The following is a 24,604-nucleotide window of genomic DNA, read 5'->3' as shown; positions in this document are numbered from 1 at the left end:
AGCTTATTTTCTTGTTTAAACAATTCAATTAAAAAGTTTTACATTCAACAAATCTCATTTCTCTGCATGAAATAAAAGAGTTTAGATTTCTATTGTTCATAAATTCAATCAATAGTTCTCTTGTTGTAATATCAAACGTATACATTTTAACTTGACTCATTTCTTTTGCTAAAGAAACAAGCCCTAACTCATTAATTTCTTGTGGCACATTCTATAATCGATAAGGTTTTGACAAAATATATTGACGTTAAACAATAAACAAACAATAGAAGCAAAGACATGACTTTTTGTAGTTAGTGCTTGATCAACATCATCATTACTTGAACTTAAATTTGAATCTTCAAATAACTCAAATTCTCCTTCTTTTTTATCAAGAGTTTTAATATCATCATCAGTTGTTGTAATAATCCCAGATGCTTGTATTTCTTTAGATGTATCAGTTCTTTCTTGAATAATTCTTTCATTATTGAGTATCTGAACAGCAAACTTCTTGTCATCTAATGTTATTTCTTTAGTTAGTTGTTTTCTCGGGAACTTTTTTCTTTTATTTTCCTCTAGTCCATCATAAAATTCTCGTTCTAGATATTGAGTTTGTCTATCACTTAGTCTAGAATGAGATCTATTATGATTACCATTTCCTTTTCTTGAGCAATGAATTTCTCTTCTTGGATAACGATTTATTTCCTCAACTCCTGAATTAACTATATGATAATTTTCATTGTGTTTCTTAGTAGTATTGTAATTTGTTGATCTTTCAACATCGAAAATTTCTTTTTTAATATAGTCATTGATTTTACTTCCTTTTTTAATTTGTTCTCTGAGGTTTTTAATGTCTTGAAAACAAAAGTATTCCTTCTTTTCTAAAACAGAAGGGACTTCTTTCATTTTTTTATAAGCAATTACGAGTAGTAACTTAGTATAATCAAGTTGTTGAAAAGAGAAGTATTGTTTATCCATATCAGTTTCTATTATCGGTTTCCAAAGTAAAGAGACAAAAGATTCTACAAAAAATGAGTGTATTTTTTAAGTAATCACTTTCATGACAAACTTAAATTGGTTTTATTATTAATCCTCAAAAAAATTTCTTCAAATAGATCAACAAACGTTTTATGTTTGGAGAATTCTGGAGTCATAAATGTATACATAATTGTATAAATGTTATAGTGATGATTTCTATCATCTAATATTTGATGTAATAAAGAAATAGAATAACTAAATGTTGGTTTAGAATTATCCAAAATCCATTGTTCTATATATTGATATCCAAAACCATCTAAATAACGTTCACAATAATGTTCTTTTTCTGAAGAGCTCATTTGGTCAAGAGATACATAAGGAATAGAACCTCTATAATAATCTTTTAATATAGTAACAGCTTGAAACAATGATTCTGGACAATTAAGTAATCTTACGCTGAGTATATTTAACATTATAAATATACTCCCATAATTGTATTTATCTTCTACAAATCTAAACTTATTCTGAAAAAGGTCAATAATAAGAAACATAATATTTTCATCAGTAATTCCATAATATAAAATATCCGATAATATTAAATGAAGTTGCTGTAATATTAGATTTTACTATTAATATGTTTTAGTAATATATAAAATATTTTTGGTTATCAAACAAACATAAACACCTTCGTTGTTTAACACACAATTATAACAATACTTTGAAAATAATCGAATATTATTCTGTTAAATAAATTTCAGATTCCTTTAATTACTAAATCAATAAACAAACAATCACCTTAGAGGTAATGGTTGCACGTTCATCTTTATCACCTGAAAGTGGTCCTGATGGTTTCATTTATTAGTTATTAACAAGTTTCTTATGAAAAAAAGAAACTATACTTCAATAATAACTAGCTTTTTTATTATATTTTTACTATAAAAATGAAAATAAATAAAAAATTTAATAACTACTTTTTTCTTTTTAATTTATTGTGATTTTATTTAATACTTTTATCTCTTCTTTAAACTCTCATCTAATTAATATATGATATTACAATACTTCTATATTGTTGAGAATTTATAAACGCATAATAAAACTCTAACTTCTTAGATATTAGGGGAAGTTGTGAGTAAAATTGGTGGAGATGAGAAATAAGTAAAGAAAGTAAATGAATGTCTTCTTTAATAATTTGGTAATCCCCACGAATAAGAGAAACCATCTGAGGAGTATTTTCTATATACTCGTTTTTTTTCATCCAATCAATTACGTAATAAGTACAGTCCATTGGAAATGTTGTTGGGTATCGTTGATAAAGGAATGGAAGTAATTCTTGTAATTGAACATCTATTTCTGAGGAATAAACATCAAATATTTCAGTAGAAACATACATCCTTGTTAAAGCAATATAAACAACACAACAATAATCAATACACTGAACCACTACTGGAGATACTTTAATAACATTAATACTAGTGATTATTTCTCTAGGTAGATTTGATGAAGAAACGGATAAATACCATGGCACATATTGCTCTATCTGTTGTTGGCATAATTTAGTTAAGTTTTTTTCAAATTCTTGTAGTTGGTTTTGAGACAACACTGCTTTTAATTGATCAATGTCATTTATTTCACCAGATTCAATTTTTCTTAGAAGCATATCATCAATATTTTTAGTATCATACTTCTCTTTGTCTAGTGTGCCATCTCTTTGAAGAATACCTTTAAATAATTGAATCTCATCATCTTTAATTTTAAATTTCATCAGTTGATTAATCTCATTACTACTAAACGAATTAAAACAATTTCCATTGTTGTGTGTTTGATAGCAGTTCACAGAACAAACTCCTTGATAACAACGAGGGCAAACATAACGACTGTCCTTTTTATCAACACAACACTTTTTTTCAATATATTTCTTACTCATTTATAAAAACAAGTTTTACTTTTTTTTTTTATGAAACACAAGAATATTATAATTAATGAATCTTATGAAATTCTTAAATTTAACAAGAGAATAATCAAGAAAATTAAAGGCTAGAAACCAAATTGTATTTAAGTTAAATACAATAGACTACATTTGGTAAATTCTAGTTATGACAAATAAGACTGTATTAAGTCTCCATTTACTTAAAAAGATATTTAAATTCATTTTTGTTCAACTGAGTGTTAATATAAGAATGAAATACTTTAATTCACAAACGGTTTAACTCTTAACAACTTTTTTGTTTGTGGATTTATTTTGGTATGATAAAACTATGCGTTAAAAAGTAGTTAAAAAAGTCATTCAAGTTGAGTTGATTTAAAAGGAAAATAATAATAAAAATAAATTGGTATTTCAGTACATGGATGTCATTATTTAACTCCTTTCATTCAAAGTACTCAAAAATTAGTATGAACGTTATTTCTGACAATATTGTTGTGTAGCAAAAAGGATATTTTTCAAAGAGTTTATCTGAACATATTGAAATGAAAAATAGAATAAGAAAATATCTTATACCTGGAAAAAAAAAAAACTGCGTAAATAGGAAAGAAAAAAGGAGAAAAAAAAAACTGAATAAGAAAATAGTATGAATACAGGAAGAGATAATAAGTCCCTTGATGAACAAGTTAAAACACGTCTGTTACAAATTTCATCATTGAGGACAGAACGAAGAAAGAAATTTCAAAATGAAAAGAGAGTAATTGATCTTGGGGAGAATAATCCAATCAAATCACCTCGACCAATAGAACAACTACTTTTATCACTAAATGAAGGGATCAAAAATGAAAATCAAGAGCTTAAAATTCAAGTATTGAAAGAACTATGCTACTTAACTCGAAATTGGAAAAATGATACAATCACTGTAGATAAAATTATGGACGTAACAATGACACTACGTCCATTATTACAACAAACTAATTTAACATTTCCAGAAATAAAATATTCAATTCATATATTTACTAATATTTCTGCATTATCTGAAGGATTACTTAATCCATTAATTACTGGAGGAATATTAACAATTATGGGATATTATTTAAAAGATTCAAATTCGGAAATTGTTTCAATGGTTTTGTCATTCTTTTCAAATTTAATTATTGAATCAAAAGAGCTTACAACAATTGTATTTCAAATGGGATTTATAGAAATAATGACAGGAATTAATCAACAACCAATGACAAGTGTAGCACTACAAAATTCTTATGCGTGGTGTTTTTGTAATATATGTCGTTCTGTTTCAAAACAATATAACATTGATTTTATTCGTAATATAATACCAATACAATTACTTGAAAAAGAGTCAAGTGAATCTGCAATTGCTGACAGTTGTTGGGGAATATATACAATATCAAGAAATTTACAACAATTTAATTTATTAGTAGATTCTCATGTATTTGAGTTATTATTCAAATTATTAAGAAAAAAGAATACTTTAATCATTACACCTATACTTAAAATACTCGAGGCTTATTCTTATGAAGATGAGCGTTATTTCAACCATTTTATTAAACATGATATTTTTTCATATATTAAGTCAATTATTGCAAGTCCACAAACAAAAGATAGTATTTTAAAACAATGTACATTTATTGCTTCAAATCTTGTTGTTTCTGAATCGTTTAAAAAACTCTTAATAAATAATGGAATAGTACCAATGCTCATTCAAAAGTATATAGTTCTCAGTGATGAATCAAAAAATAATATTAAATGGATGTTAATTAATATTCTTGTAATGGCAGACGATCAAGAAGTATTTTTCCTTTGTCAAATGGATCAATTATTTTATATCTTTGCAGATTTTGATAATAGAGATGATAGATTAGTACAATTATATTTATCTTCTTTAATTAAAATTTGTTGTGTTGGTGCTTCACTTGCACAGACGGGTGAAAATGTTTATGTAGAAAAGTTAGTTGAAGCAGGAACTAAACGTTGTGTTGAAGTTTATATTAATCACCACGACCCAGAAACATCAAAAATGGCTGCTGTAGTACTGAGGTTCTTCCTAGACACAGAGTCTGAATCTAGTTTAGATATGGAATCTGCTTATTAATCTTTTTTGTTATTCATAACGTTTTTATTTTTAAAGAAAAAATAAAATGAAACTCTGAAAAATGTTTCTTAATTATTCATTTGATGAAATAACTATTGAGAATCAATAATCTAAAGACCTCTCTTATTCTATCTAAATTTAAATATTAAAAAATAATATTTATTAATTATTAAAATAAACTATACTTTAACCCTTTGAATATCAAAAGAAAAGAAAACAATAAACGATTGAAAAGTAATTAGAAAATTAGCTTAAAACTAAAAGAGTTAAAAGAAATGAATATAAAAATTGCTAAGATAAAGAAAGAGAAGGATAGGAACATAAAAATAAAATAAAAAAAATGAAATCAAAAAAAATAAAAATAAAAAAAATAGAGAAGAATAAAAAGGGAAAAAAATACAAAATGAAAAGAATGAGATCGAGAACTAATATCTCAAGGAATGGCAACAAATCTAGAACAATCAATTGCTAGTGATGCAGTATGTCAAAGTCAATCCGATTTACCTCAAAACGTTACTGTAGATAGTTTCAGAAAAGTAAAATTAATTGGAATGGGAAATGTTGGACGAGTATATCTTGTTCAGTTGAAAGGAACAAATCATTACTTTGCAATGAAAATACTTATTAAAAAACAAATGGAAGAAAGAAACAAAACTAACCGTGTTACAACAGAAAGAGAAATTCTTTTAACGACCAGACATCCATTTATTGTTCATCTATACTGGTCTTTTGCCACTGAAACGTGTTTCTATTTCATTATGGATTATTGTTCTGGAGGTGACTTTTATCATACATTAAAAGAAACTCCACACAGATGTCTCCAAGAAGAAACTGCAAAATTTTATTTGGCTGAAGTTTTATTGGCCTTAGAATATTTACATTTAAATGGTATTATATATAGAGATTTAAAACCTGAAAATGTATTGTTAAATGGAAATGGCCATATCATGTTATCTGATTTCGATTTGAGTAAGACTGGCCCTTCTAAAGGATCTACTATGTCTCAAGCTCTTCTTAATGTCAAAGAACAATTTAAAAAAGAACCATCTTTTATCACAAATTCTTTTGTTGGAACTGCAGAATATTTAGCACCTGAAGTTATTGTTGGTTATGGCCATTCAGGGTCAGTTGACTGGTGGACATTTGGTATATTTATGTATGAAATTCTTTATGGAAGAACACCATTCTTTTCAAGAAATAGAGATCAAGTCTTTTCTCAAATTCTTGATGGTGAAGTCCTTTTCCCAAAAAATTGGACTTATCCAGTTTCTTCAAGTGCTCGTGATTTAATTAAAAAATTACTTGTAACTGACCCTGAACGCCGTTTAGGTACAAAAAAAGGTGCTGAAGAAATTAAATCACATAAGTTCTTTAGGAGTGTTAAGTTCCAATTAATTAGAAATATTCCACCTCCTATTATCCCTGAAGTTAATGGTCCAGAAGATACACATCACTTTAACGACTTAAAGGACGATGGTGAAATTGAAAAATTAGAAGAACTTGCTAAGAATACCCAACCAACATTAGTTATTCAACAACCTCAAGACAAAGCACCAGCTCAGATCATTCTTGGTGATACCCTTCCAAAGTAATTTCTGAATTAATTATTTTTTTTTATATTTTAATTATAAATTTACTAAATTTCTTTATGTTTTAATTTTTTGTTATTAAACAACACTACTAAAAATTTTATCTTTTTGAACAATACACAAAAATATAATTATTATTTGTTTAACTTCTACTAAAAATTAAATAATCAAAATTGTTTAAAGAAATTGATTAAATGAATATGTATTAAATATTATTTGGATATGTTATGGTTGTATCTTGAATAATTTTAAAAATGTTTTCTTTTATTTTTGAATAGGTTGGATTTGTTTGTATGGGTATGATATTGAATGTTGAAATGCATTTTTGTCAAAAGGAATCCAGTCATCATACTCATTATTAGGATAACCAATATGACCTGACACAGAGTACTCAATATCTAATAAAGTAGGAACATAGTCTGACTACTTTAATTAAGTTATAATTTTTTATATATATAATTCAACAAACTTGATAAAGACAAGAAGTTTCTTGAATAGATGGTGGTGTTTCCATTAGAAGTAATGAAGTAAAATAAGAAAAAGAAGTATTGTTTTAATATGATAAGATAGAATCTTATTATAATTAAAATGATAAAACGAAAAAAACAAAATAATCAGTCAATCAAAACTTTCTTTATCAAATTATGTATTAACAGTTTCTTGATGACCACAATTAGGACATTCATAATAAACAGTTTGACCTTCATCCACAGATCTAACTTGTGCAGAGTGATAATGCATTGTTTCATTTCCACAATTAGGACACTTTTCATATACAATAGCACCTGTTGGTAAAATTTCTTTAATTTTTGAATCAATACGTTTTTTATTACTCATCTCAAATATTGAAGAAGTTGTTTCAATTGGGTTGTATTTGAATTCTATAATTTATGTAAATGTCTAATTCTTTCTTTACCATTTTAACAATAAGAATAACAAGCATCTCCTTTCAATGCAACTTACTCATTTCAGTTGTGTATTTATTTGGAAAAATGTAGATAATAACAAACGATCTGCACTTATAACAAAATGACACACATCACACACAATATCTCCACTATCTGAAAGAATAAGATATGCACCACAACGTGGACAAAAACTAGATGGAATTGTTCCAATTACTTCTTTCCAATTAGACATTGAAAAATGAAAAAACCTAAAATCTTTTTTAGATCAGGGTATTGTTTCAACAAATGGAAAATCTAACAAACACCACTGAATTAAAAATCAACGACCTTACTATCCCAACAAACGAAGAATATATCTTTAACATTATTCGGCAAGAAGTCAAATTAATCAAATGTAATGTCCCAAAGAAGAAATGTATATTGAGTAGATAATTAATTCAATCCACCTCCAATCAGTTTATTATGCCTGGTGCCTATTTCTTGTTTTAAGGACTGGTATTAAGTCATGTTAAATTCTGGGACACACAAAACCAAAATAATACAATAATGCAAAGGGGTGGTAAAACAAAAAAACCTTATTGTGTAAGAATTTTATTTTTATTGTTTAGAACAATTCAACATCACTAAAAAATCATAATAAAAATAAATTGTATACAATACCAAATAATGTCATTAGGTAGTTTTAATTAATAACCATCTCACACCAGTTTGTTTTTACAATACAACCCCTATACGATACCTATAAATAAGAAAATAAAACTAATTATTATTTCTGAAATTTACTTATCTGAGCTTTTAATAACATGGGTCAATGTAATTAATCAGATAGGTGTTCATTTTTGTGGTGTTGTTAAAAAATAATTTATTTTATTTGTTTATTGTTTAGTTATTTTAATAAAATTTATAATGTAGTAAAATACATTCAAAAATATTTTCTTTTTATTAATCTGCTTTTGAGGATAAGTTCTTCTCAATACTACTAAGTTACAAACCCACTATTTATATTAAATAATGTTCTATCTCTTCATTACTTGGTTTTAATATGTTTTTATATCTTCATTAAATTTAGAAATCTAATCTATGTTCTTCACTATATTCAGATTATCTGTACACTTATTTTTTGATTAGTTCATCTAAAGAAAAAAGGTTGTATATACTATGCCTTCAAATAGTCCAGTTTTTATTTTTAATCAGAATTTGTATAACCTTTTTAGTAGACCTACCAAACTATTAATAAATTTAATATTTTGTATAAATAATATGGGATTTAAATAATCCTTTTCCTATCAAGAAGAAATAATTATATTATCAAGTATAAATGAAAATATTAAAGAATTTATTTGAACCATTCTACAACAGGTAAAAAGAAATAAAGAATGTAATAACTGAAACGATATAATAATATTTCATAACAAAATAAATTAAGATAATTTAAAATTAAATAAAATAAAATATAATAAATAATATCTTCTAAAAATAAAAATATAACCAATAATTCCTTCTTTCATTTATACTTATACTAACGATATTTATTCTATCATTATCGTATCTACTCTATTATTTTTATTAATGCTTTAATAATAAATAAAATGGAATAATTTTTAGTTTAATTATTTGTTGTTTATTATATTTTTGGAATATATTTTTAGTTTTGATGATGTGTTCTAGAATCTAAGAATGATTAACAAAATTTAAAATATTTAAAAAAATCTATCTATTGATTTCTTAAAACAAAAAAAAAAACATTTATTAAACTAAAAAAATATAGAGATAAATTAATCAAAGAACACCCCATAAATTCTCAAATGCAGAACAAACTTTACCAGCAACACAAGCAGCTGATAATGGATAATTTGAAATTGATAGAGTAATGTCAGTATATTCAACATTAATGTGTCCGTGAGCAAAAGCTCCAATAACAAAAACAGCACAATTATCATCCTTAACTGCTTCTGCAACACTTTGGTTAATATTAACTAATTTTTCTGATGCATAAGACAATCCAAAAACCTTAGCACCTGGTGGAAAGTATTGAGTGACAGGATTTTTTACAACAGAAAGTAACTTATCAGGTCCATCAGCTGCATGAATTGATAATTTATGAAGCAATTGAACCATTAGTCCAGCAAATCTTTTATATGTTCGTGGAATACGAAGTTGTGGATTGACTTCAATCAGGGTGTTATTATATGTTCTAATAAATATTTGTAACATACCAGCTTTATTTAATGGACTGTCAAGTAATGTTAATAATGTCTAACATTATTAGAATATTAAATAAAAATGTTATTTAATTAATAACAAACATAATGAAGAATATCAGGACGATATATTGTAGTATCTTTTCCTCTTTTTTGTAAATCTTTTAATGTATTTGGAGAATCAGTTGATGCTAATTTATAAACAGCACCAACTTTAACAGGTTCAATTGGAGCATTTTCTAAAACAACAATAAGACGTTTCCATTCTAACTTGTCATTTCTTTCTTTTGGGATATTGACTCTTGTTGTCATAATTGAATAATATTTTCCTTTCTTTCTTAAAACTTTTTATTTAAAAAACCCTTTTTTATTTTTTAATTCTTTATGGTTATATATAACACAAAAAATTAATTATTAACAACAACATCATATGAAGAAATATATGGTGAATTGATATAAATTTCTTTAACCAATTCAGTTTCAAAAGACTGTTTAACATGAAGACGAAGACAGTACATCCCTTTCTTTAAAGCTTTACCATCAAAACAATAAACTTTAACACCGACCATTACTCTTTTTTTCTTAATAAATAATAACTCATTATCAATTGACCGTAACCATAAAGAAATCCAACAATCTTCTAGTACCCTATTAGCAAAATGAATCTCTATTCTTCTAGAAACCCAATTAGCAAAGGATATTCCCCAATATCGTTCTAAGCAAACTTTTTGGATTCCAACAACCAAAATATCTTTTTTTCTTAATTCAATAGTAAGAGTTCCTCGTTCTTTTATTTGGACAAACCGAGAAAATTCTCCAAGTCCAATAGGAATCTTTAATTTAATTATTGTTTTATTATAAAGAACTAATAACTCAGTATCTTTACAAGTACAATAACCAAAAACTAATAATCCATTATTCCCAGCTTTACAACATTCTAACCTATTTTTTCTTCTTTCTTTCATCATTGTTTTTGCTATTTTATGTTCTCTTTTTATTGTTTGAATGGGATTTAACTCTTTTATATCATCAACTTCTCTCATTAGATATTCAATAATATAATTTTCCATCTTATGATGAGATAGATTAATTAATAATTATTTAAAAAATAGTTTAATTGAAATAACAAAATAAAAATGAAATTTAAAAACAACTATAAAAATAACAAAAAATAATTCTTCAACAACCATTTATTAATTTTAAAAATTTATCTGTTAGATTTAGCGACACGTTCCATATCTTCCTTCTTCTTAATGGCAAATGAAGCAGTGTTAGATTTAGATGCATTGACAATTTCATCAGCAAGACATTCAGCAAGAGTTTTAGAGTTTCTGAATGCAGCATTTCTGCATCCCATAGTCATTAAATAAAGAGCTTGATTAATTCTTCTTAATGGTGAAACATCAACAGCTTGTCTCTTAGCATTTCCTCCTGTTCCAACACGAGTTGAATCTTCTCTTGGAGATGCATTAATAATAGCATCAACTAATACTTGAATTGGATTCTTTTCAGTTAATAAGTGAATAATTTCAAATGCCTCTTCAACAACTCTCATGGCAAGGAGTTTCTTTCCTGAGTTCTTTCCATGTTGCATCATACAACAAACTAATCTTTCAACAATTGGACATTGAATCTTTCTGAATGGTTTAATTTGATATCTTCCAGCGGTATGTGGAAGGAAGACTTGATACTTAAGTTTACTATTAATTGCAAGAAGTTCTTTGAGTGAAATATCACTAACGGTAACGTCATAACTCCATTTATTGAAAAGTTTTGGTGCAAAAGTTGGTGCAACAGTTTCAACTGGTTGGGCTACAGCTTCAGCCATCGTGAACTATTCAATCTTTTTTTGTTTTGAAAGGGTTTTTTACTTTTATTTTATTTATTTATAATAATTTTTTATTAATTAAATTATTTTTTATCTGATTTAATCTTATAAATCTATGTTTCATGTTTATGTTTAAAAGTTCTTATGAAAAGTGAAAAGATGAAACAAATGATTATTATAATAAAGCTTTTGTAAGAATGTTGGTTGTTGACACTTCAAGATCTGGATTAACTAGTACTTCATAGACATTAACCTTTCCATATTTATCAACTACTAAAAAAAATGATAAATAAAAAATTTAAAAATTAAGACAAATAGAAGAAACAAACTATGTAATTTTGGTCCACCTTGTTGCCAAGTTGTGAGGAATGCAAGGGCTGGAGGTACTTTATCAAGTTTCATCATATAAAATTTATTTTTTTTGTTTTTAAGAATGTCATAGAAAGTAGCACAACTATCTGTTACTGCAACAAGAATTGCAGGGGATAATAATATAAATGGCTGTTTTTTAATTGTTGTACCTTGGTTAGATATTTTGTAATATATTTGTTTTGTTTGTAAATCAATAAAATGAAAGTGTTGTGCTTTTATGCAAAAAACAACTGCAAATTTTCCACTTGGGTCAATAGTAATATTGCTAATTGGATATTTAAAACATTTAATATTAGTCTGAATTGTTTCAATTTCAGGTGATCCACTTTTAAGATAGTACATGTTAATACATCCAGATTCTTCACTCAGAGTAAGAAGAAGTTCAGTTTTTTCATAATAAGCAAATATTCCATCTAAATTTGGTGAAGTGAGGATTGTAGAACAAAAACCAGTACTTAATCTATATACATAAGTTACATTTTTTAATGCAATGATAAAGAAATTCTTTTTTAATGAGATACCACAAATATCTGATTCAAATTTTTTTTTAAATATAATTGAAGAAGTTCTATCATCCCATACTTCTACATCATTTAACTTAGAATAGGGATCTTTTCCACCTCTAACATAAGCAACAATGTTACTTGATTTGTATACACTAATTAATCCAATTCCATGACCTAAAATTTTTTTAAATCTAACGTATGGGTCTTTTTTTTCAAAACCATACACGACAAACCCATATGACGTTCCTAGTCCAACTGTTTTTCCTTCTTCATCAACAGAATATGCAAGTACTTCAATTGGTTCCATTATTTTACTTTTTTAAATTTAAAGGTAATTTAGTTCTCTATTGAGTTAAGTTTTTTGTTACGAATTTCTAAAACTGAAAAAATAACTTAATTATGCACTTTGTAATAATGATAGAGTTTCTTCAAAGGGATATAATTCAATACTTCGTTTTAATACACTTCTATATTCCATTTTAAGTTCTTTCATTGCTTTTGCTAAGAGTAATAATTCCTTTGCTTTTTTGATGGCATCAAGTTCATTTTCAATTTCATCTTTTAAACAAATGACTCTTTCCCAATTTTTGTTATCACTGAGTTCATTTATATTGGTAAGTAATTCATTCTTATCTTCTTCAAAAGGGTTATTTATTTCTGTAGCCCTTTTATACCATTCACCCACTTTCTTTTCGTCTCGAAGTAATTCATCAAGTTTCTGAAAAGCAATTTCATTATTTGGTTCTATTTGAAGAACGTGTTGATAAGAATTGATCGCTTCTTGTGGTTGTTTTAATTCCTCATAAATTGTGGCTAACCTAATGATTCCTTTTGTAAAATCTGGTTTAATTTCAAGACATTTTTGAATCGACGTTAAAGCCTCTTGAAACTTTTTAATCATAACTAAACATGCACTTTTATTTGAATAATAAATATGGTTTTCTGGCTCATTTTCTATCGCAATATTATAATGAAGAATAGCTTCTTCAAATTTTCTTTTTTGATATAATTCGTTTCCTATTTGTTTTTCTTTTTCAGCAATAGAAGTTGTATTCATTTTAATTTTTAAGATTGTTTTTTGGTTGATTACCAAAACATAAAGAAAATGAGTTATGAATAGAACACTAACTATGTAACATTTATTATGTTCAAATTAAAAAATAAAATTAAAAAACTTAAAAAAGATATTATTAATGTCTATTATTGCCGGGACTGAAAAACAATCTTCTTTCAATCAAACAAATAGAAACACACAAACTGAAATACCTTTTCAAACAATTCATGTATCAAAATTAAGTAATCCTGCATCATTAGTTGAATATAATGGACTTAAATTCTTAATTTTTGATTCACCGACAGATGACAATGTTGACAATTATATTTCAGAGCTAAAGAGATATAATGTAACTGATGTTGTTCGATGTTGTCATCCTTCTTATGACAAAAAAAAATTAATAAATAATAAAATTGCTATTCATGAATTGGTTTATCAAGATGAGGGGTGTCCTTCATCACGTATTATTTCAGACTTTATGAGAATCGTCCATGCCATTTTTCCTAACGACCAAAATCCTCTTGGCATTACATTAGGTGTTCATTGTCTTTCAGGTATTGGAAGGTTTGTTTTTTCTGTATTTTTATAGGCATTGCCTTGTATAAGACTCACTTATTCTTAGGGCACCAACATTGGTCGCAATTGCTTTAATTGAATTAGGAATGGAAAATACTGACGCAATGAAATTAGTTAGACGAAAAAGGAGTGGAGCAATTAATGTGCTCCAATCTCGATTTATTCAGTCCTATGTTCCACAAGAAAAGAGAATGTGTAATATTGCGTAACACATTTTGGTGTATAATTCAATTAACTTTTTATCATTTCTAGTAGGATTTTATATTATGTTTTTTTTAACTAAATAAAATATAAAAATAATAACAGATTATCCAAGTATCATTTTAATTAATTCTTTGTGGATTAAACTTATACTTCTTGTTATCACCGTTTAACATAACCATTCTTTTACTATAAAGGTATCTAAGATAAGCTCTTCCTGATGGGAATTTTTTCTTTCCAGTATCTACTTTTTCTGGTTTCTTAGTTTGATTTCTGACTTTACCAGCTCTTGTTAAACCTCCGTGGACCTTTCCCATTAAATGATACTGATTTTTATCAGTTTGTTTTTAGGTTTTATTGTTAAGAGTTTTTTTTTTATATTTTATTATTATTTTTATTATTATAATATAATTATTTTATGAAAAGATTCAATCTCTATAACAAAGTATAAAGAAAGAAATTAATTATTTTTGTTTTTAATTTTCTTTATTTAAATTTTGTTTGTTTGAATTTTATGATTAATTTATTCTATTCAGTTTTTCAAAAAGCCTATGGTGGTTCGTTTAGTTATCTTGAATAATCAAAGAATTATTTGAGTACTCTCTTCTTATCAGTGGTGAATGTATTTAAATTACTCCTTTATAAAAATAAATAAAGTATCAATGAAGCTTTACTGTATTTATTTTAATATGAAAAAGAATTAAATGCAGATATAAATAATAAAATAAATAAGTAATAATATATATTGTTTATTGGTATTGTAGATTTAGAGATTAATGAAACGATTAATAAAATAAGAAAATGAAACATATATATTGTTTATTTTATTCAAATACTTGAATTTTTATTTTGTGTTTATATTATATTATTTATTCTTCTTTATTTTTTTTATTCTTATTATTAAAAATGTTTTATAAGAATACCAAAGGAATAACGGTAAAAAGAAAATAAAGTTAAAGACACCTCAATAAAACGACAAAGTGCTATTGACAGAGTTATTGTACTAAACAAACAATAATAAGAAATAATGTGACAGAATTTGAGATTGGAATAAGATTAAATAAAAGATGGCACTAAGGAGAAGAAAGAGTATGGCAGAAGTGTCTGAGTATAGAAAAAAGAACCTTGTACATAAAACAATAAAAAATTAGGCATTAACAATGGATAAAAGAAGTCTTTTAAATAAAAAATAAATAGAAGAAAAGAAAAAGTAATATTTATGTATAGAGATGTTATAAAAGATAAGTATTAATAATTGAAGGGATGAAAATAAACAATAATATTTTATAATGTTAAATAGTTAATAGTTAGTAATAATCCAGTTCATTATATGTTTATAAGAACAACAATAATAATTAAGGAGTTATAAAAGGTTTTATAAACAATAATATTATCTTATTACAGCTGTTAAATGGTTGAATATTTAGGACGAAATTAACAAAGAGAATAATGTTTTTAAAAGTACTTTTAAGTACAGACATCTAGAGAGAGGATAAGTCTACTAATAAATTAAAAGTGAGGTAGTCAATAAAGTAATTAAATTGTTAAGATAACTCATTATTATTTTAATGATTTTCAGTAATTAAGAATATTTATTTTTTAACTAGTAGAGATAAAGGAAAGAATGTATTATTGAAATAAGATTTATAATATTTAAAATTTTAATAATAAATTAATCAGTAACTCTAATTTTTAATATGTTAAAAAAAATTTTGTTATTTGTGTTGGTGTGCTTTTAATACTTTTTCAAGTTCATTTTCTTGTTTTGATGAATTTAATTTACTTTTTGATGGAACTCCTTTGTTTGTTTTTAATGTTTTCTTTTGTAAATCAGCTAAGCTAACAACAGGAACAGCCCCTCCTCCAACAGGTATTTTAGGTACTGTTTTTGTTTCTTTTTTTTCATTATTGTTGAGTTTATATGAAGTAGATGATTTTTCATCTTTAGCATTAGTCTCAACTCTCATTTTTTTATGTTTTTCAAGTAAATTTCGTGATGGGGGTTTTCTATTTTGGTTAGCCATTGCTGGTCTTCGAGGAATAAACTGATTTATATTTCCTTGTTCACATAAAGAAGCTAAGGTTTTTGAATCAGAATTAACTTTTGGAGTTTCCATTGTAGATATTTCAAAGTGTTCTTCTTTCTTGTCTTGTTGGGTTTCTTCTTTTGGCTTTGATATAGTAGTTTGTTGTATAACAGAAGGTTGGGATTGAGTTAATGGTTGTTGGTCGTGGGACTTTTGTTCAGTACATAACTGACTTTCTTCTTTTAAACCAGATGTTTTTATTGGGGCTTTATTTTGTAAAATAGGTGGTTGAACTAAAACAACACTTTTTCGTATTTTGCTTTTTTCAGAGCCAAGAGGTTTTGGAGGTTGTTCATCGTCAGTTTTAAACTTAATGTGTTCTACGTATTCATTAATTTTTTTTTCCCAGTCATCTGTTACAGTTGGATTGATGTCTTTGTTAATTGTGATTATAGCAATAATATCATAACGGTTAGTTTTTGCTGTCTTTACTTTTTCAAAATAACAATTCATAGGAGCTGGGAAAGTAGTAAAATATTTATTATAAATCAATACATCGTCTCCATTAAGATTTGATTTAATTTTTAATTTTTTGATTCCATCAAAAAATCCAGTAAGACTAATAAAAATGTGTTGAGCAAATTGTTTTTCCACATGCAATTCACACTGCATTGTTTTTCCATTTTGAGTGAAAACACACCAATAACCTGGAGGTGTTCTCATTGTTTTAGATACCATATCATCAAATTTATCATCAAAATAATTCTTTTCTATCATCCCTATTGTTGTTTTTGTTTTTATTTTAATTACTTCTACCATTGCAACTTCTATTTTATCTACTTGTTTTTTAAATTCTTTCATATAACCTTTAGTTCCATATACAGATGGAATGACTCCTTCTTCAAAGTCTTGAGGAATTGTTGTTAAATTCAATTGGTCCACGAGATTAAATAACTGATAATAATTTTTATGAACTAAGGAAGGAATGAGATGAAACCGTTGATACTCTTCGAAAATAACTGGTGATTCTTTTCCAATCATATGTTTAATTTTTTCTATAGAATTTGGTTTTGTGCCTAAAACAACTAAATATTTGATTTTCTTTTTTTTTGTCTCTTATTTTAACACAATACGTATTGAGTATTTAAACTTTTAACAAACCGTAAATATAGAATTCACACTGACGTTTATTTTCTGATAGAAGAACAAAACGTAAATCAGATGTTGAAGGGAAACGAAATCTAAGGCTTAACAAATGACTGAGCAGTGACTGTACTGTAGTTTCCCCCTCTAATTGAAATTTAGCATTAAATCCAATATATTTATTTAATTCAATTTTTAGTAAAGGAATTACATCTTTTAATTTTTTTGGATCAGGTTCATAACATATAAATTGTTTTTGAACAAACTTTAAACTTTGGGGTTCTAATTGAAGTGTCTTTTCAATGTTAGAGAGAATTGGCTGATTTTGTAATAAGATTCTTGAAGTTTCTTTGGTAACTTTAATGCTTTGTTTCTTCATGTTTTTAATATTTTTTTCTGAGATTTTTAACTTTTTAGTTTTAGTTCTTTTTCTTATTCGACTTAACTCAAGATTTTAATATCTAAAGATTACAACCAAAATAAAATTTTCTCAAATACACTTAACTGTGACACACTTACCTCATTTTATTTTTAACTAAATTGTCTGAAATTTGGTATAATAGTTGGAAGATTTTATTGTATTGTTTTTGGTATAAAATATCATTGAATAACTGAAGAAAACTAAAGATGAATTTATTGCCTATTTAATTGTTAATTATTTTGGAATATTCTTTAAGGTTAGTTTAATGATTAGAAAAAATTAATTTTTATTATTTTACAAATAGTTCAAATTAATTCTTATGAAAAAAACTATCTTCTTATAAATATTATGTTCTGTAATAATAAACAATAACAAACAAAATAATAATTATGGTATATATTATAATAATATTAATTTATGGGTTATATATATTTAAAAACAGTATACAAGAACATTAATGATACAAAGAAATTATTAAAAATATTATAAGGAGTAAAATATACGAATTGCAACTTAATTAAAAAAGAAATTTCAAAACAACAAATTTAAAGATTCTTTAATAAAACATAAATTGATGAAATATTACTCATTTTACACTCAAACACTAAAGAACAAATTACTTAAAATAGAATTACTACAAATGTATTTACTGACTATGAAATAAATGTTTCATAACTTTATAGCTATAATCTTTTACATACACTAAGAACATTATTACAAAAAAAAGAAATATAAGTTTTTTATATGTATATCATTGAAGGAAACACAAAAGATAAAACATTGATATAATGAATACCTTAATTTAACTTGAAACAAATCATCTTACAATAACACAGATTAAAAAATATTACTATTTAAATAATACTAATAAACTAAATAAGAACTTTTATCAATAACACAAATTAGGTGAATAATATAAGAATAAAGAAATAGAAGAATAAATCTTTATAAGAGAAAAAAATTGAAATTTTTATTATTATTAAAGAAATAACAAGGTATCAATTTTCTTAGAGAAAAGATAAGAAGAGTTTTTGGATTAACCAACTATTGATATAAAATTATATTTTTAATAAAATAGTTGATTAAAACAAAGAGTTATATTTTTGATATAATAAAGGTATGTCCGTAAATTATTATTTTGATATTAATTATTGTATAATTTTGAACTACTAAATAAGCCTGATGTAATAAACATTTATAAGTGTTTAAATATAAAGTTGATTTTATGAAAAAGATGAGTTAAAAGATTTAAGGATGGTTTAAGTATTGTTGTAATAGGAGTTTTCTTCTCTAACAAATTTTGTATTTAAAAACTACTAAGAAAGGAACTAAAACAGTTGTAGTCAATGAGTCAGTAATCTGTTTAGAATTTCTCAAATTGACAATACGTTATTAGCACATCATAGTAAGACAGTTATTGAATAAGAAGTATAAAAATAACAGTTGTTATAATGCAAATAAAGTGAAGCACAAATAATAAACTAATTCGATAAATGAAAATTGTTTTTCTGATTTTTATTGAAAAGGGAATTAAGGAGATTAGAAATATGAAAAGATTTATTGATATAAAATATAAATTTAATATAAACCAAAGAAGTGTGTATGAAAACAATACTAAAAAGAAGAAAAATATAAAGAAGTTTATTCAAAACTGAAGTAAATAAAAAAGTTAAATTCTTTGAAACTGAATAAAAAATAAAATAAGAAACTTTATAAAAGAACTTAAAGATAAAATTACAGTTAACCACTGTTTTATATAACAAAATAAAAAAGAAAAATGAGAAAACTTAAATCTATAAAATCATTTATTTATAGTTATGTCTGATAATCCTATCCAGTACACTAGCACTTACTCAACCCCTTATGATCCATATTCCACAAGGGGTAGTGAGAGACCAATTTCAAATTCTTCAATAATTACATCAAAATATGCTGAACCACAAAATTATATTTATAACTATGGCAAACCTGTAGAAATACCACCCCCTTCATCTACACAATTTCCTTGTGTTTATCACATTCCTACTTATAGAGAAGTACCTCCATTATTCTACCAACCACCAAATTATCATGAAAGAAGCCGTTCAAGGAGTAGGAGAAGAGATAGTTCAGATAGAAGACGACATAGTTCACATAGCAGAAGACATTCGCATAGAAGAAACAGAAGTCACCGAAGTCGTAGTAGAAGTCATGAACGACTTCACGATAGATCTCGTGAACGATCACGAGATAGAAGACATTAATGCTTGAACGAAGTTGAGTGTTTATTTATTGAGTAATTTATCCAACCTTTTTCATTCACCAGAAATGAATATAATAATAAAAATTTCAATTAGAACCAACTTTTTGCCCAACTTAAAATACTATCACCCATTTTTTTATCTACATTAGATAAATAAGATGTAATTGAATCAAATTGAGTTGTGATGGATGTCAACTTGCTTAATTCACAATAGGTTACATACCTAACTTGGGCATTAGGTATAACTATTGGACTATTTGGTGTTAAATAGTATTCATCATATATTGCAATATAAACTACATAAAAGTTTTTAGACAAAGCAAAAACTTGAACAAGAGTTGGTTTTGAGAAAGAATTAGGAAGGATATCAAAATCAGATTTAGAGCCTTTGGTTAAGAAAAATTCGTTTTGTTCTGGGATAAATCTTAAAATAATATCATGGAGAATCAACCCTGGAAAATTAAATGGATGAGTCACCAATTCAATGAGTTGAGTAATGTTTAAAATGTAGATGTATCCTTGTGCTGTTAATTCTTTTTCATATGGTGTAATTTCATGTGGTTTTATTGGTGGTTGGAACTTCTTTCCACTAATTGTTTTTAAAGAAGTTTCTTTTTCAATAATGTTTTGAGGAGGTATCTCTTTTAGTAATGGGTCGTTTATTGCCTCTGTTTTTAATTGGTTTTGTTCTTTTTCATCTGTTTCAATAATTATTTGTTCAGACTTTGATTGTTCTTTTTCTATTGGCTTCCAAGATTGAAGTGTATTCCATAATGAAGTAAAACTATTTGTAATGTTTGTATTAATTTTATTTAAAACACTTTCTTGTGGTTCTTGATGTGGAGGTTCAATAGGAATATCAGAAATATAAATAAAGTCTTTCTTAAATGGTTGATCAGTTTCTTCTAGTAATTTCCATATTGTTTCTAGCTGTTTTTCTTTTGACTCATCGATAATGTTTAAAGTGTTGGTTTTTAGTGATGAAGAGGTGATATATTCTTTTTTATCATTGGTTTTATTATTTTCATTATTACAAATATCTTCTGAACGGTCTTGTGGGGTTGGAGTTAAGTCATCAATAAATTTACCATCCCCTGGTTGAATAATAGTAAAGTCACTTCCAACATTTACTAGATCGTTCATTGATAATTCATTCTTTCTATCCTTTGCTAAACTTTCTTTTGTGATGTTAAAAAATTCACTTTCTCCATCTTCAAAATCTAATCCCTTTAAATTGTCTATCTCTGATAATATATTGTCCATTGAATAGTTACTATTCTGTTGATTAGTACTAGTTGGTTCTTCTTGTCCATCAACAATAGTTTCTAATTCATTCAAATCTTTAGTAATACTTTTGAGAAAATCATCATTACTCATTCTTCTTGTAATTACTTTGTTTTCGAGTTCTTTTTCTATTTTTTATTTAAAGTCAAAAGAAAAGAGTTATTGCTTTTCATTTTTAAAATAATGGTTAGTCAATCACTTATTTGTTTACTACTTATTGTCTTATTCTACTTTATTATGTTCTAGATTTGTCTCTTTTTGTTTTAATGATGTCTGGATTTTATCAACTCGTTCTTCTAATTCACACAGCATCTCATATAGATCTTGTTCGTTTTTTTTCGTTTTTTGACACTCAGAATTGATTATTGCACATCCTTTTACAGCAGGGTTTGATAACCTGTGTCGAATCTCTTCCACAAGTCGTTGTTTTTCAAGTTCTTTTTGCTTATGTAATGGACCAACAGCAATGTTAAGTAAAACATTCCGATTTTTTTGTTGAGAAATTCTTTTAATGAGCCTCCATTTAACCTCTTCATTTGGGTGTTTTTGAAATTCTTTTATTTCGTTAGTGAGTGTACTTACTTTTATTTCCATCCCTTTCTCAAAATATCTTTTTTTAAGTTCTTAAAAATAGATTCTTAATAAAATAGTTTTATGTTAAAATTTTTTATTAAAGACAAAAATACAAAAGAAAATCTATCTCCTAAGACTTTGTCAAAATCTTTCAATCGATACAGCTAAAGTTATTTTGACTATTAGGAGTAATCTCTAAAGAGATATTATTCACAGTGTCTTTTTAGGAGATTGAATTTTTGATTAGATTCTTTTTCGGGATTTTGTTATCATTAGAAGTATAAAAGGATGTTTCAGAACTCTTCTTTTCATTCAAATGAAACAACTTATAGTAGCATTGTGTTTGTTAGAACTTACTCTTGCATTGTACCCAACTGGTTGTAAGAAAAAAGGATATCATTGTGTATTTGATGGTATCAAACATGATAAGTATTTTGAGTGCAATGAATTTTATGAAGGAATAAGAACCTGTCCTAGAAATACTAAATGTATTAGTAATGCTCATCACACAAACGTAATCCCATGTGAAGTTGTAAAAGAAGAAGTAATGGATGTTCTCCCAGTTGATGTTCTTAAATCTGAATTCGAATGTAAAGCTGATGGATTCTACTGTGTTATTGATGGAATCCATGATCGTGATTATTATGAATGTTCTCCAGATTTTAATGGATTTAGGCATTGTGCTCTTGGAACTCATTGTAATGGCCCAGATAATAATCCATATACTTTCAATCCATGTGTTGTTGATGAAGTTCCTATTAGTTCAAGTACAAAATCATCATCTGAACCAGTGAGTTCAAGTACTCAATCATCATCTGAATCAGAAAGTTCAAGTACTCAATCATCATCTGAATCAGAAAGTTCATACCAATCATCGTCTGAACCAGTGAGTTCAAGTACTCAATCATCATCTGAACCAGTGAGTTCAAGTACTCAATCATCATCTGAACCAGTGGGTTCAAGTGTATGCCCATCATCAGACCATTCATGTACAGATAAAAGTTCAACCGGAATATCATCAGATCAGTCATACTCAGACCATTCATGCCCAGATCATTCATGTTCAGATAAGAGTTCAAGTGAAAAGAAATCATCTGAAGAACCAACCACTCCATCTACTGGAGTATCATCTGAAGAACATTCATGCCCAGATCATTCATGCCCAGATCATTCATGTCCAGATCATTCATGTCCAGACCATTCATGTCCAGACCATTCATGTCCAGACCATTCATGTCCAGACCATTCATGTCCAGACCATTCATGTCCAGACCATTCATGTTCAGATCATAGTTCAAGTGAAAAGAAATCATCTGAAGAACCAACCACCCCATCAATTGGTATATCATCTGAAGATTATTCATGTCCAGACCATTCATGTTCAGATAAGAGTTCAAGTGAAAAGAAATCATCTGAAGAACCAACCACTCCATCTACAGGAAAATCATCTGAAGATCATTCAAATCCAGATAAAAGCTCAACTGGAAAATCATCTGAAGAACCAATCACTCCATCAGTTGGTATATCATCTGAAGATCATTCATACTCAGATCATTCTTATTCAGACCACTCATATTCAGATAAGAGTTCAAGTGAAAAGAAATCATCTGAAGATCATTCATACTCAGACCATTCATACTCAGACCATTCATACTCAGATAAAAGTTCAACTGGAAAATCATCTGAAGAACCAATCACTCCATCAGTTGGTATATCATCTGAAGATCATTCAAATCCAGATAATAGTTCAAGTGAAAAGAAATCATCTGAAGAACCAACTACCTCATCTTCTGGAAAATCATCTGAAGAACACTCAAATTCAGATAAAAGTTCAACTGGAAAATCATCTGAAGAACCAACTACCCCATCAACTGGCATATCATCTGAAGATCATTCAAATCCAGATAATAGTTCAAGTGAAAAGAAATCATCTGAAGAACCAACTACCTCATCTTCTGGAAAATCATCTGAAGAACACTCAAATTCAGATAAAAGTTCAACTGGAAAATCATCTGAAGAACCAATCACTCCATCAGTTGGTATATCATCTGAAGATCATTCAAATCCAGATAATAGTTCAAGTGAAAAGAAATCATCTGAAGAACCAACTACCTCATCTTCTGGAAAATCATCTGAAGAACCAACTACCTCATCTACAGGAAAATCATCTGAAGAACCAACTACCTCATCTACAGGAAAATCATCTGAAGATCATTCATGCCCAGAACATTCATGTTCAGATAAGAGTTCAAGTGAAAAGAAATCATCTGAAGAAATACCATGCTCAGATGATACATGTATCAGTTCTGAAGAAAAGTCAAGTTCTGGAGAGTTCCAATGTACTCAAGATGGTCTTTTCTGTGTTATTGATGGAGTTCATAATAAACAATATTATGAATGTGCAACAACATTCAAAGGATTCAGACCATGTGCCCCAGGAACTTGGTGTCAAGGAGAACAAGAAGGTCCTTACCAATATAACCCATGTGTCTGGCTTGACCAAACAACTTGGTTTAATAAACAAAATAATAATGATGAAAACAAGTAATTGTTTCCATCTATTAGTATCAACTTAATTGATATTTATTAAAAATGTTAATTTCAAAACAAGAGATTTAATTAGTTATTAAGCACAAATATTCCATAACTTATTACTTCCTTCTTTATCATAACTATAACTGAAATCAA

The 24,604-nt window shown here is 26.8% G+C and overlaps 18 protein-coding genes across 18 annotated transcripts in view, besides 37 other annotated features; 5 read left to right on the top strand and 13 right to left on the bottom strand.

Annotated features, from left to right (window-relative positions):
* Positions 1-28: 28 nt before the first annotated feature.
* On the bottom strand, positions 29-957 carry EDI_246320 (uncharacterized protein; the record flags this gene model as incomplete). The annotated part of the gene is made up of 2 exons (XM_001736686.1): positions 29-211; positions 265-957. 2 exons carry the CDS (start codon positions 955-957, stop codon positions 29-31), a joined length of 876 nt encoding a protein of 291 aa, XP_001736738.1.
* Positions 958-1,037: 80 nt separating this feature from the next.
* On the bottom strand, positions 1,038-1,812 carry EDI_246310 (uncharacterized protein; the record flags this gene model as incomplete). Its single annotated transcript, XM_001736685.1, has 2 exons — positions 1,038-1,565; positions 1,747-1,812. 2 exons carry the CDS (start codon positions 1,810-1,812, stop codon positions 1,038-1,040), a joined length of 594 nt encoding a protein of 197 aa, XP_001736737.1.
* Positions 1,569-1,619: a sequence feature (AT_rich).
* Positions 1,813-1,872: 60 nt separating the features above from the next.
* Positions 1,873-1,964: a sequence feature (AT_rich).
* Positions 1,965-1,990: 26 nt separating this feature from the next.
* EDI_246300 (uncharacterized protein) lies at positions 1,991-2,881 on the bottom strand (the record flags this gene model as incomplete). The annotated part of the gene is made up of 1 exon (XM_001736684.1): positions 1,991-2,881. The coding sequence occupies one exon, from the start codon at positions 2,879-2,881 to the stop codon at positions 1,991-1,993; it is 891 nt and encodes a 296-aa protein (XP_001736736.1).
* A 383-nt stretch (positions 2,882-3,264) lies between these two features.
* Positions 3,265-3,286: a sequence feature (AT_rich).
* Positions 3,287-3,524: 238 nt separating this feature from the next.
* Positions 3,525-4,991, top strand: EDI_246290 (importin subunit alpha-2, putative; the record flags this gene model as incomplete). Its single annotated transcript, XM_001736683.1, has 1 exon — positions 3,525-4,991. One exon carries the CDS (start codon positions 3,525-3,527, stop codon positions 4,989-4,991), a length of 1,467 nt encoding a protein of 488 aa, XP_001736735.1.
* Positions 4,992-5,124: 133 nt separating this feature from the next.
* Positions 5,125-5,170: a sequence feature (AT_rich).
* Positions 5,171-5,314: 144 nt separating this feature from the next.
* Positions 5,315-5,377: a microsatellite.
* A 54-nt stretch (positions 5,378-5,431) lies between these two features.
* EDI_246280 (serine/threonine protein kinase nrc-2, putative) lies at positions 5,432-6,583 on the top strand (the record flags this gene model as incomplete). The annotated part of the gene is made up of 1 exon (XM_001736682.1): positions 5,432-6,583. The coding sequence occupies one exon, from the start codon at positions 5,432-5,434 to the stop codon at positions 6,581-6,583; it is 1,152 nt and encodes a 383-aa protein (XP_001736734.1).
* Positions 6,584-6,589: 6 nt separating this feature from the next.
* Positions 6,590-6,798: a sequence feature (AT_rich).
* Positions 6,799-7,007: 209 nt separating this feature from the next.
* Positions 7,008-7,041: a sequence feature (AT_rich).
* A 181-nt stretch (positions 7,042-7,222) lies between these two features.
* EDI_246270 (DNA-directed RNA polymerase I subunit RPA12, putative) lies at positions 7,223-7,720 on the bottom strand (the record flags this gene model as incomplete). The annotated part of the gene is made up of 2 exons (XM_001736681.1): positions 7,223-7,461; positions 7,591-7,720. The coding sequence occupies 2 exons, from the start codon at positions 7,718-7,720 to the stop codon at positions 7,223-7,225; spliced, it is 369 nt and encodes a 122-aa protein (XP_001736733.1).
* A 618-nt stretch (positions 7,721-8,338) lies between these two features.
* Positions 8,339-8,435: a sequence feature (AT_rich).
* A 281-nt stretch (positions 8,436-8,716) lies between these two features.
* Positions 8,717-8,750: a sequence feature (AT_rich).
* A 148-nt stretch (positions 8,751-8,898) lies between these two features.
* Positions 8,899-8,949: a microsatellite.
* A 94-nt stretch (positions 8,950-9,043) lies between these two features.
* Positions 9,044-9,122: a sequence feature (AT_rich).
* Positions 9,123-9,174: 52 nt separating this feature from the next.
* Positions 9,175-9,255: a sequence feature (AT_rich).
* Positions 9,256-9,267: 12 nt separating this feature from the next.
* Positions 9,268-10,001, bottom strand: EDI_246260 (nep1, putative; the record flags this gene model as incomplete). The annotated part of the gene is made up of 2 exons (XM_001736680.1): positions 9,268-9,744; positions 9,795-10,001. 2 exons carry the CDS (start codon positions 9,999-10,001, stop codon positions 9,268-9,270), a joined length of 684 nt encoding a protein of 227 aa, XP_001736732.1.
* Positions 9,750-9,789: a sequence feature (AT_rich).
* A 95-nt stretch (positions 10,002-10,096) lies between the features above and the next one.
* On the bottom strand, positions 10,097-10,759 carry EDI_246250 (uncharacterized protein; the record flags this gene model as incomplete). The annotated part of the gene is made up of 1 exon (XM_001736679.1): positions 10,097-10,759. The coding sequence occupies one exon, from the start codon at positions 10,757-10,759 to the stop codon at positions 10,097-10,099; it is 663 nt and encodes a 220-aa protein (XP_001736731.1).
* Positions 10,524-10,551: a sequence feature (AT_rich).
* Positions 10,760-10,774: 15 nt separating the features above from the next.
* Positions 10,775-10,800: a sequence feature (AT_rich).
* Positions 10,801-10,804: 4 nt separating this feature from the next.
* Positions 10,805-10,864: a microsatellite.
* A 13-nt stretch (positions 10,865-10,877) lies between these two features.
* Positions 10,878-10,900: a sequence feature (AT_rich).
* Positions 10,897-11,517, bottom strand: EDI_246240 (40S ribosomal protein S5, putative; the record flags this gene model as incomplete). Its single annotated transcript, XM_001736678.1, has 1 exon — positions 10,897-11,517. One exon carries the CDS (start codon positions 11,515-11,517, stop codon positions 10,897-10,899), a length of 621 nt encoding a protein of 206 aa, XP_001736730.1.
* Positions 11,518-11,552: 35 nt separating this feature from the next.
* Positions 11,553-11,611: a sequence feature (AT_rich).
* An 81-nt stretch (positions 11,612-11,692) lies between these two features.
* EDI_246230 (uncharacterized protein) lies at positions 11,693-12,702 on the bottom strand (the record flags this gene model as incomplete). The annotated part of the gene is made up of 2 exons (XM_001736677.1): positions 11,693-11,787; positions 11,847-12,702. The coding sequence occupies 2 exons, from the start codon at positions 12,700-12,702 to the stop codon at positions 11,693-11,695; spliced, it is 951 nt and encodes a 316-aa protein (XP_001736729.1).
* Positions 11,792-11,826: a sequence feature (AT_rich).
* Positions 11,921-11,948: a sequence feature (AT_rich).
* Positions 12,427-12,448: a sequence feature (AT_rich).
* A 90-nt stretch (positions 12,703-12,792) lies between the features above and the next one.
* On the bottom strand, positions 12,793-13,452 carry EDI_246220 (heat shock protein 70 (HSP70)-interacting protein, putative; the record flags this gene model as incomplete). Its single annotated transcript, XM_001736676.1, has 1 exon — positions 12,793-13,452. One exon carries the CDS (start codon positions 13,450-13,452, stop codon positions 12,793-12,795), a length of 660 nt encoding a protein of 219 aa, XP_001736728.1.
* A 93-nt stretch (positions 13,453-13,545) lies between these two features.
* Positions 13,546-13,590: a sequence feature (AT_rich).
* On the top strand, positions 13,589-14,234 carry EDI_246210 (protein tyrosine phosphatase type IVA protein, putative; the record flags this gene model as incomplete). The annotated part of the gene is made up of 2 exons (XM_001736675.1): positions 13,589-14,013; positions 14,072-14,234. 2 exons carry the CDS (start codon positions 13,589-13,591, stop codon positions 14,232-14,234), a joined length of 588 nt encoding a protein of 195 aa, XP_001736727.1.
* Positions 13,838-13,864: a sequence feature (AT_rich).
* Positions 14,235-14,281: 47 nt separating the features above from the next.
* Positions 14,282-14,328: a sequence feature (AT_rich).
* A 265-nt stretch (positions 14,329-14,593) lies between these two features.
* Positions 14,594-14,630: a microsatellite.
* Positions 14,631-14,683: 53 nt separating this feature from the next.
* Positions 14,684-14,754: a sequence feature (AT_rich).
* Positions 14,755-14,936: 182 nt separating this feature from the next.
* Positions 14,937-14,973: a sequence feature (AT_rich).
* A 71-nt stretch (positions 14,974-15,044) lies between these two features.
* Positions 15,045-15,125: a microsatellite.
* Positions 15,126-15,853: 728 nt separating this feature from the next.
* Positions 15,854-15,940: a sequence feature (AT_rich).
* A 1-nt stretch (position 15,941) lies between these two features.
* Positions 15,942-17,775, bottom strand: EDI_246200 (uncharacterized protein; the record flags this gene model as incomplete). The annotated part of the gene is made up of 2 exons (XM_001736674.1): positions 15,942-17,329; positions 17,415-17,775. The coding sequence occupies 2 exons, from the start codon at positions 17,773-17,775 to the stop codon at positions 15,942-15,944; spliced, it is 1,749 nt and encodes a 582-aa protein (XP_001736726.1).
* Positions 17,776-18,090: 315 nt separating this feature from the next.
* Positions 18,091-18,256: a sequence feature (AT_rich).
* Positions 18,257-18,285: 29 nt separating this feature from the next.
* Positions 18,286-18,306: a sequence feature (AT_rich).
* A 347-nt stretch (positions 18,307-18,653) lies between these two features.
* Positions 18,654-18,697: a sequence feature (AT_rich).
* Positions 18,698-18,771: 74 nt separating this feature from the next.
* Positions 18,772-18,801: a sequence feature (AT_rich).
* Positions 18,802-18,867: 66 nt separating this feature from the next.
* Positions 18,868-18,894: a sequence feature (AT_rich).
* Positions 18,895-18,943: 49 nt separating this feature from the next.
* Positions 18,944-18,980: a sequence feature (AT_rich).
* A 392-nt stretch (positions 18,981-19,372) lies between these two features.
* Positions 19,373-19,405: a sequence feature (AT_rich).
* Positions 19,406-19,634: 229 nt separating this feature from the next.
* On the top strand, positions 19,635-20,060 carry EDI_246190 (uncharacterized protein; the record flags this gene model as incomplete). Its single annotated transcript, XM_001736673.1, has 1 exon — positions 19,635-20,060. The coding sequence occupies one exon, from the start codon at positions 19,635-19,637 to the stop codon at positions 20,058-20,060; it is 426 nt and encodes a 141-aa protein (XP_001736725.1).
* Positions 20,061-20,149: 89 nt separating this feature from the next.
* On the bottom strand, positions 20,150-21,436 carry EDI_246180 (uncharacterized protein; the record flags this gene model as incomplete). Its single annotated transcript, XM_001736672.1, has 1 exon — positions 20,150-21,436. The coding sequence occupies one exon, from the start codon at positions 21,434-21,436 to the stop codon at positions 20,150-20,152; it is 1,287 nt and encodes a 428-aa protein (XP_001736724.1).
* Positions 21,437-21,565: 129 nt separating this feature from the next.
* Positions 21,566-21,937, bottom strand: EDI_246170 (uncharacterized protein; the record flags this gene model as incomplete). Its single annotated transcript, XM_001736671.1, has 1 exon — positions 21,566-21,937. One exon carries the CDS (start codon positions 21,935-21,937, stop codon positions 21,566-21,568), a length of 372 nt encoding a protein of 123 aa, XP_001736723.1.
* Positions 21,938-21,981: 44 nt separating this feature from the next.
* Positions 21,982-22,018: a sequence feature (AT_rich).
* A 214-nt stretch (positions 22,019-22,232) lies between these two features.
* Positions 22,233-24,464, top strand: EDI_246160 (mucin-1 precursor, putative; the record flags this gene model as incomplete). Its single annotated transcript, XM_001736670.1, has 1 exon — positions 22,233-24,464. The coding sequence occupies one exon, from the start codon at positions 22,233-22,235 to the stop codon at positions 24,462-24,464; it is 2,232 nt and encodes a 743-aa protein (XP_001736722.1).
* A 78-nt stretch (positions 24,465-24,542) lies between these two features.
* Positions 24,543-24,604, bottom strand: part of EDI_246050 (uncharacterized protein) — a gene marked incomplete at both ends in the record, with an annotated part of 1,030 nt that continues 968 nt past the window's right edge. Inside the window, one exon of the mRNA XM_001736669.1 lies at positions 24,543-24,588. Coding sequence (XP_001736721.1) covers positions 24,543-24,588 — 46 coding nt within the window. The remainder of the gene's footprint in view (positions 24,589-24,604) is intronic.

The sequence above is a fragment of the Entamoeba dispar genome, genomic scaffold, assembly GCF_000209125.1.
Source record: "Entamoeba dispar SAW760 scf_1105229460015 genomic scaffold, whole genome shotgun sequence".
NCBI lineage: Eukaryota > Evosea > Mastigamoebida > Endamoebidae > Entamoeba > Entamoeba dispar.
The sequence above is the reverse complement of the archived record's forward strand: the minus strand, read 5'-3'. Positions and strand labels throughout refer to the sequence as shown.